Here is a 9,693-nt window from a genome sequence, read left to right on the forward strand (position 1 = left end):
AGATTATATACCAGAGATAAGTATTAGAAATAAATATAAATACCATATTAATCATATCACTATATGGCTTGATCTTGTGACCCGCTGGAGGAGGCCTGACCCCGCTGGACTAAACTATCCAACAGCATACAAAGTGCTTAAACTAGCTCCACCTCCACCAGCTACAACAGTAAAATACTATTGAATCTCTATAAACGGTGGAAAACTAATATCCTTTTTGTTGATTCTTTTATTTATGCAAGTTACTGGATGTAGCACTTTTATTATATTTACACTATAGTATTGACACTTAAGTAAAAGATCGGAGTAAATTCCCACCACCTAATAAAACACATGAAAAATATTTTCTTTATTACAATCTTTTCCACTCATATGTTAGTACAAAGGTGTTTTACTACATTATTGAACAGTGCAACATGGCGTTGAAATCATGTCAATGCATAGTTCCTAAGTCCATTATAACTTATCTGAATTTATGTTTTTAGGACACGCCCCTCTATAATGTCCATAATCCTGCAGGAGCAGAAGATGAGAGGAAGATGATTTTAGTTTTCCAGATAAAATCAAGAATACCTTTCTTCTTTTTTTTCAACCTTTGAATAGTTTACCGGCACCACAGAAATATCCCTTTTGATCCCTAAAAACCTGAATAATGAGTTTGTTAATATTCAATCATTACAAAATTACTGATAACCCAACAGATCTTCCAAGAACCAAATAAATCACTCACCCATACATAATTTACATTTGTATAAGTGAAGAAACTTCATGAGTGAACAGTTAAAAAAAAAAAAAAAAACTTCCAGTAGCACTGTATTATTACTAGTGTTTTCATGGTATATTTCAGTGGAAAAAGAAAAAAAACGTACAAAGCTGCTTTAAATATTCACAAATTTAACAGTAATTACAACAAAAATATTTAAGGCGACTTCAGTTGAATTCTGTACAATCACATAATAATCATTAGCCCTTCAGGGAGAAGAACAGAGAAAGCAGAACGAGTCGAGTGTTAATGCTTCATCAGCTGACAGCACTAAAGGCCCGAGGTGAGGTGTGTGTTTATTTTCCAGGTCTGTAGGATGAGATGAGTAACAGGGAATAAAATATTGGAAACTCTGGAGATGTTTGTGAGGGAAGCCCAATAGAAAACCAGTCATCACTCTCAGCATTAACACAGACGGTTACCCCTTCACTTAGCCTGTTGACAACCTGCCAGTCCACATTGCAAAGTTCATTGGAAATTATCTGAGGTTTTAGAGGTCTTTTTAAAAAAAAATCTTAATCTGTGTTTTCAAGATCTGGTTCATTTCAGATTGACTCACATTCATTTAATAAATAAAAACAGAGATTAAGAAACATTTCAACTGGTACTCTGTTCAGTTTGGGCACATATCAAAGGGATTTACCTAAATGAGCAGCTACGATTGTCACATGTTTATGTGTTAAATAAATATATGACAAACATAATTTGCACAAATATCTTTCAATTTAAAGCAGATAAAATATTTAGATATTTGCCTAAGCTATAAAGTACCCACTGAAAAAAAAAAAGAAAACATTTGGTATTTAAATTGAATGAGCAAGTGTAGAGTGCCCTATATTGTCGATCTGAGAACATGCACTTATGTTTTAATTAAACTTAATTCAAGGGGAATTCTGGTTCCGCCTAATTTTCAATTTTATATTTGTATCCGTGCTTTTCTTTTCTTTTTTTTTCTTTTTTGGTTTGTAGTTTGTAGTGTTGGTTCAATTTTGTCCGTCTGGTAGCAGAGGCAGTTTTAATCAGATGTGGTCACTTTGTCAAGGCTGCAGTGGCTCAGGGTCGAGGGTCTCTCCTCGTCGTCGTGGTCCTCGTCTGCTTTCAGGAGCGGGGAGAGGTCTGCGTCTCCCCCCGCCGTCTCCCGCCGGGCAAGCCGTCAGTCGCGGTGGGTGTGGCCCGGCGGAGTGATGCTGAAGACTTGGATGCGCAGGTGGGAGGCGATCTGGAGGCACACACCCGTGCAGTAGCGCGTTAGATCCAGAAGAGAGAGAACCTGAGGGAAAAGAAGATGAAGAGGATCAAAACATGATGAACATGATTCTAACTGATTAATGATGATGGTTAACTAACGGACATGAATGATCACGTTTACTGTCTAATTCTCAGTACTTTTACTTGCCTGCTGTATTTAATTGTAGTGTTGGAACGTTTTATTTTGATATTTGAATGTAAAGCAAGTCCAATTTCCTTTGACTTACCATTTCTACATTTGTTTTGAGCAGTTCTGTGCAGAAATTTTATAATTATTATTATTATTATTATTATTATTATTATCATTGTCAACAGGATTTTACATCATATTTAATGTCAGTCTGACCAGAGTTTCTGTTGTAGCTGCACCTCTTCCCTGATTGGACCTTTCCTAAGCACTGTGTGGGCGTTCAGAGAACAGGCTGGAACAACAGGTGTCTCCACTTACACCTCCATCGTTCTGTTGGTGACAGCAGGTACAGTGGCACCCAACATAGCTCCGCCCATCCTGAGCAGAGGTCTAATCAGCCAGAGTAAGTGAATACACCTGTGTGGGTGGACAGGTACTCTTACTCATTAAAAAAAAAAAAAAAAAAAAAAAAATAATAATACTGCTAGGTGTGTTTCAGTAGGAAAAGCACAGGTGTTACTAATAATGTTAATGACAACAGAATCTCAGTCAGCTGCTCCTGATGTTGTGCATGCTGGTTCACTGTCACGACTCGCTGTGAACAGAACAGTCCCGTCGTTAAGGTAATTAGCAGCACCTGTGCTTCTCCTGCTACGACAGCTCAAAATGTCTGCTGTGAACAAAAGGCAACGTATTGTGTGCCGGAGCAGGAGTTCTCACTCTTCCTGAAACAGAGAGCTGCTGGTTTTCTTCACGGCTGAGTGACAGGTATTACTGTGATTAATTCATGGTTGAGACGGCAGGACGATGCCGTCTCAACCATTCCAGAGTCAAAAGCAGGGCTGCAAAGACAGGACGGTTAACATGTCGTAGTGATGCCGTAGGAAGGTTTATCTCTGCACTGAACTTTGAACCACAGGTATACTGCGTCTCTGATTAGATGACTAATGTTGAGTGAAAACCAGCGTCTCATGGGCAGGACTGAACCACTGTGTCCCTGTTTATGCACCGGCACACCTACCTGTCCTGCAGGTTTTTTTTTGTGCTGCAGCTGCACTCCACGCCTGGATCAATTAAGCTGTCATAATAACGCACAGTTCTGAATTGAATCAGGCGTGCACGGAAAAGAATAGAGGGCAACACTATGAAAATGTTTGGTCTGTTTTTCTGGTTGAACAACGCTTTTCTCTGCGACGGTTGCAACATTTAACAACAGCCTTAAAGATACATTTGCCTCTGCTTTGGTGCATGCGTCATGAAGCAGTGATGTACAGTTTGTATAATACTGCAGTACTCGTGGAGAGCTTCTCCCAACATCAGCTAGAATGGCACTTAGAGAGTTCAGACCTCCGCCAAGGACAATGTCAAACAACATACACCAGTGTTCAGAGAAAAACATTTAAATTCACAGTAAATGATCTGGATCTGCCCCAAAATTCAGAAGGTTCTTCTCTGGCCCACAACCCATCCCTCCAACAAGTTCAGTGCAAATCGGTTTACTAATGTTTGTGTAATCCTGCTGACGATTAAACAGACACGGGTGAAACCATCCCCCCCCCCATGTGTTTGTCACTTAAAAGCTGAACTGAAAATAAACTGATAATGATCAAATAGAAGCGACTGATTATAACCACTGAGTGCACACAGTTCAAGAGTCTCCCAGTTAAGTGGCTGCACTTTGAACGTGCTGAGGGGTGATTAGTTTTGGATTAGTCAATAACATCTGGGTAAAAACATGTGACAAATAAATACAGGGGCACAACACTGAGTTTAGACATTCAGTTCTTTTATGACTGATAAAAGTTGCATAATCCCCCCCCCCCGAGCTGTGTCCTTAATGAAGATTGAATAAATGAATTTCTGTGGCTCTTTCTGCAACATCTGACAAATGCAAGCTGCATTGTGGGAAATGTAGGCCCATATTTGGGACTATGATTCAGGATATCTTTTTATTTTATTCTTTTCATTTGGAGCCCCTTTAAAAAAAGAAGAAACTTAGTGCTAGTATAAGTTTGTCTAATACTGACCATGGCGATCCAGAGGACTATGTGCTCGTCTATGAAGCTGTTGAAGTACTGGTTGAGGAAGAGGAGGCCGGGGCCTATAAAGGCTGAGTCTGGGAGGTGCAGCTCACTCTTAGTCATGTGCGCTATCTACAGAGGAGACACAAAAAATAAAACAGGAAGTACATGCACTGAATCACATGATGAAATATTACAAAACATGAGGCCCCAAAAAAAAAAAAAAATGGGTTCAAGGGTGATAAAAACGTATCAGACGTACCACCAGTTTGTTGGAGATCTTGGAGATGACCATGCCAAAGGCGAGCAGGTACAGACAGGGGTGGTGCTCAAACAGGTGGCTGGACGACTTCTTGAAAATGATGAAGGCCAGGGTGAGGATGAGGCCGATGTGCAAACCAGGACTCAGCACACTGGTGTCCTACACAGGAGGAGTTTGTTAGTTATGCTTATTATATGCTGTGCAAGCTCAGACTTTTCCATAAAGTGTGTCATGTGTTACTTGTGTGTCGACTTACAGCCACAGTGGAGCCGTTTTTGCCAACACCTCCATTCAAAATGACGTGGAAGTAGTTGTAGCAGGAGTAGAGGGCCCCCCCGATGATGCCCAAGATGGGGAAGACGTACAGCTTTAGTCCAATGATGGGCAACTACGGAAACACATGAGGGTCAAATTAAGGTGAAGACACAAAATCATTGTCCTCATAGAAAGAAGAAGGTTGCTAATATGAAAGCTGCAGGCATGCCGAGCGTGATGGGAGGGCAAAGCAAAGAAAAAAAAAAAATGCGGGTGACATCATCAGCTTTTTGAGCCAGATCATGTCTAATAGATGACCTGTTGCCATGGCGTTAGCTACCCATATTTACCTTCTCACTTCTCTCATGTGATGTTAAGTCAAGCCTCCAAAGGCAGCACAGAGTAAAAGTAAAACACAAAGTCTATTTAAAGACTAGAAAGGATGACTAAAAACTAGGAATTGATTCAGAGAAAATTAGTGTTGTGTAAAAACTAATGGAGAAGAATCTCTTCTACACACTCAAGGTGAAATGAAAGTGTTCCTGTGTGTGCACAGTATTTGCAGAGGTGTACATGTGACTGTACAAAATATTTTCGTCTCAGTTACCGTTGTCTGCCAAAGGCTCACGCCTCCGAAAGCCGACATCAAATACATGACCATGATGGCGACCTGCACCTCTGTGACATCCACCCTGTGCAGGAAGTGACAGAGAAGAGCGAGATGAAAGACTGAAGTGATGAAAGGAGCGCTCGACAGATGAACAGGTGGAGCGCGGACACACCCGCACGCTACTGAACGTGTGACTTACAGGCCAAAGCGCAGAGTCCCGGACACGTAGGTCTGCCAGTGGGCGCAGAAGAACATGAACATCCCGATGAAACCACAGAAGAACATCCAGTCTGAGTATCTTCCGATTCCACATGAAACGCATGTGCCGATGGCCACGAACACTGCAGAGAGACGGGGACAGAAGTATAATAAAACAGTAGAATACAATTGAAGTTTTGGTCGCTAGTGAGCGGTAAAGCACCTGTGGAGACGGCATCGCAGCCATGGTCAAAGAGCTCCCCGAGCGCTGAGCTGCTGTTCGTCCTCCGGGCCTGTTTCCCGTCAATAGCGTCCAGAGACTGGTAGATGAAGAGGCCGAGGGCGCTCAGGATGAAGGCCCAAGACGGAGCCTGAAGGGCGAGGGAGGGGGAGAAAGAGGGAGAATTCATTTAGGGAGCCCTGCTCACAAAAAGCAGCCCTGAGCCTTGTCCTTTGGTGAAGCAAAGTAGAGCTGAAACTTTATTTGTCAATGTAACAATTATTCAATCGAAAGAAAAATAATCTGCAGCTACTTTGATCATTGATTGATCAATTAAGTGATGTTTCAAGTAAAAGATCCCTCGTTCTAGCTTCTCAGTTGTGAATATTTTTGACCTGAATATCTCTGTGTTTTGGACTGTTGGTAAAAGATGTCATGACTGTTTCACTGTTTTCTGATATTTTACAGATTTAACGATTAAGTGAGTTAAAAATTTGGCATCAAACTACATCAATATGATATCTCATGGAGCTATTTCCCACGTTACACTGTTATTAAAACCTTATGAAAAGAGGGAAATGCTGTAAGTCTCAGTTTACACTTCATATATAACATACAGGTTTTCCTGCAGTATTTCATGGTGGAAATGAATACTTAATGAATTAAACCATTAACCCTCAGGGGAAAAGAGCAGATGTGCCATTATAGATACATATATATATGATAATGATATAGATATTCACCAGATACTATAGTTTTCCTTTTTTTCTCTTATGTATTTATTTTTGCTTGTTTGCAAACTAACCTGTTTATCTGTAGTTTTGTATGTTGCCACTTTTTATTCTTTTTTTATTATTCATTTATGTATATATGGAGATATAGCGGTTGGTGGGGATGGCTGAAGAGCCAGTGGGTGTTTAAAAGTTAAAAATGTTTGTTTATAAATATAAATTTCAAAAATAGATTATGAAACGTGACACTGTGATACTGTACAGGCCCTACTTACAAGGGACACTGCAGAAGTCATAATCTTAAATCGCATCTCATTACTTACAATAAAGCAGGATTTAATAAGTAGTAATCCATCCGTTTAATCCACTGTTATGTGGGTAATCAGTAGGCTGTGTTGTGGGAATTAAATCAAATTGCATTTCAGTGTTTTACAATCCACACACGGCGTATGTATCTGTGTGTGTACTGTAAGTATGGAGAAGAAGGGGTTCCAGCCGACAGGAGTGGGCTGGATCCTCTAACTAGGGTGGAGGTTACCGACCATCTGGACACTAGAGCTCGCCAACACAGTGTGTTTATCACTACGATGTGAGTGTGTGAGCATGTGTGTATGTTTGTGAGAGTGACAAAGAAAGTCTGTGTCTCCGGAGAGGTCAAGGATCCCATGCTGTCCAAAATATTCAGAGAGCCCGCTGCTTTCCTCAAAAACCATGTCCTAAACGCTCACGGACTGGTGGGGACAGAGTCCGCTTGTTTAGGGTTATCACAGAGGTCAAATTAGGGGAAACTCTGGGTTCATATTAATTCCTCAAATATGTGTTTGTTTGCACAGACATGGGACTTTCATACCTTTACAGTGCATGAATGAGAGTGTACACAGGCCTGTTCTGTTCCGCCTCAGTCACTACTGAATAATAGTAGAGGACACTGAAAGGCCTTTGCACTTGAGGAATTTGACAGTAACAGCATGCTGCAGGGACTGTGGACTTAGAGGCAAGGTTCTCATTGTTGGATTGGACAAAGGTGTAAATCTGATAAACACACACGCACCTATGCATTTCCTGCTCAGGCCACTGCTGCACAGTGAACCTGGAGACACAATTTAAGTGGATCATAGGTCAACTGTCAGCTCAGCTGCATGTTGCAAGGTCTATTTCTGTATTTTAGGTGAAAGTTCTCTGGAGTCTGTAGCTGAGTCTATATGGGAAGGTGGATCTGGAGCAATTTCACATCAATTTATTCATCTACACAAGTATTTTATGTTTTAGTTTCACGTCTGTGAAAGCACTGGACCCTCTCTTTAATGGCGAACTGAACAAAAGCAACAACATTTTCCCTCAGACTGTTGTGTTTTGCCATCAACAGCGCTGCGTCACAAGAGCAAGAGTAAACCACAACAAGTCAAAGCTGTCAACTTTCCAAGAACGTACGCTAAGGACCACATGATGGACACGTCTATCTCCAATACAGTCCTCCCGTAGGGACGCGGTGTCACACCTAATCTGATTAAAAGTCTAACCACTTAAAGCGTCTTGGCTTGTATGTGGCCTTACAAACATAATACCTTGGTCTTTGATATCTTTCCAGAATCCCGGAGATACAGTCTGTAATTCGGCTTATACTGTTTTACATAAAGATGAGCATATTTCAATAAAACGTCCACTTTCCGTATCGATTCGTTTGCTATTCCTCCAGCCGTGCGCCAAAATACACCGCCGAGGGCGTTAGTATGCAGCATTACCCCATCAATGAAGTGGGGGGTATTTAATAACATTAAAATATGAGTATGTCAGAAGTATGCCGAATTAACAAGTAGAGTCTGCTGATTCATAAAATATAGCTTTTGAGGCACCTAAAGTTTGCAGGTGGCCACGTAACTTCAATTTACGCCATTTCTAAATAGAGGTTTCGCTCTCCTTTCCATACCAGAGAAGGGCACGTAATTGGGGAGAGTCTCCGTGTGGAAACTTTAGCCGAGGTCGCTTTACTCACCTCCTCTGTTGCCGTGGGACAATAATACACAAGGACCACCGTGGTGAGGATGTTGACCAGTAGTCCCACAATAGTCAGTGTGTTTGGTGCGATCCATGTCGGAATTTGCTGGACGAGCCAGTTCCAGTAGATCTGGCACGGTGGCTCAAACAGGGACCGACCAGAGGCGCTGTATTTATGCTCCTCCAGCCGCTTTAGTTGAGCGGGTGTCAGCGGCTCTGGCCAGAGGAAATGTGGCATTGTTTTTTTTTTTTTTCCTGCCTCCTCACTCCTCAAATTACCGAAGCAAACTCCCCGACGCAGCCGGGCTATCTTCTCTCGGTCGACTCCGACAAATAGAGGCTCATTTGGCATTTATAGCTAGGTGACCAGCCGAGGCCATTTCCACAGCGGAACCATAAGATGTCGATAGTTTGTACGTTTCTCATCGAGTAACGTCTCGACAGGAAGCGGGGCTCCGGAAGGGAATAATAACTGTGTACCGGGAGGTTTAAACGAAAATGTCCAACATTTTATAAACAGAATTATAGAAATACTGAGGTCATCAGTAAGTCCAGCTCTTACAGCAACCAATCACAAATAATGGTTTCTTCTATTTTTCTTCTATATATATATATTTTTTAATAATTGTCATATTTTTTTGTACATTTAATTTCCTGACATGAAAATCAAAATGCTGTTCTCATACCATCTAGAACAGATTCTGACGGAGAAACACTGAATCCTTTATTTACTTCCCTAAATAATAGAAATTAAAATATAACTAAAAATAAAAGATAACAGAATCAGCCAGAAAATATAGTTTAATAATTGTATAGTTTAAAATTAAAGAAAAATATAGATGGGTATTAATTATTTATTTATATTTAATAAATAAATTATATAATATTTATTTAATTTTTGGCTGTTTATGTCATTTTAAGGACAGCAGTTGTTCAGAGGTTTGATCTTGTGATTATGGGATCCAGAGGTGAAAAGGTTATTAATCTATCAATTACTGATCTATCCATTAATTGTAATTTGAGAGGACAGAGGTGCTATGGTCTACCTGATTTAATTGTCAATAAATTAATCAACTTGTGTGCACAGATGCAAACTTATACAAGTATGGATTCAGTGAGTTATACTATGGACTGCAATTTGAGTTTTTTATTCTATATTTGTTTACATTTTGAAAAATAAATTACTACAGTTCCTTTCTGCTATGTACCATTAGATGTACTGACAGCTGTCACTGAATTACTTTGATACTGAAGAAATCT

At 40.6% G+C, this 9,693-nt stretch overlaps 1 protein-coding gene across 1 annotated transcript; it reads right to left on the reverse strand.

The window, feature by feature from the left end:
• Positions 1-330: 330 nt before the first annotated feature.
• On the reverse strand, positions 331-8,862 carry chpt1 (choline phosphotransferase 1). Its single transcript, XM_056367843.1, has 8 exons — positions 8,432-8,862; positions 5,711-5,858; positions 5,489-5,630; positions 5,287-5,371; positions 4,681-4,812; positions 4,425-4,583; positions 4,169-4,294; positions 331-2,033 (listed from the first exon to the last, which is right to left on the reverse strand). The coding sequence occupies exons 1-8, from the start codon at positions 8,783-8,785 to the stop codon at positions 1,917-1,919; spliced, it is 1,263 nt and encodes a 420-aa protein (XP_056223818.1). The 5' UTR covers positions 8,786-8,862; the 3' UTR covers positions 331-1,916.
• Between the last annotated feature and the right edge of the window lie 831 nt (positions 8,863-9,693).

The sequence above is a fragment of the Seriola aureovittata genome, chromosome 22, assembly GCF_021018895.1.
Source record: "Seriola aureovittata isolate HTS-2021-v1 ecotype China chromosome 22, ASM2101889v1, whole genome shotgun sequence".
Taxonomy (NCBI): domain Eukaryota; kingdom Metazoa; phylum Chordata; class Actinopteri; order Carangiformes; family Carangidae; genus Seriola; species Seriola aureovittata.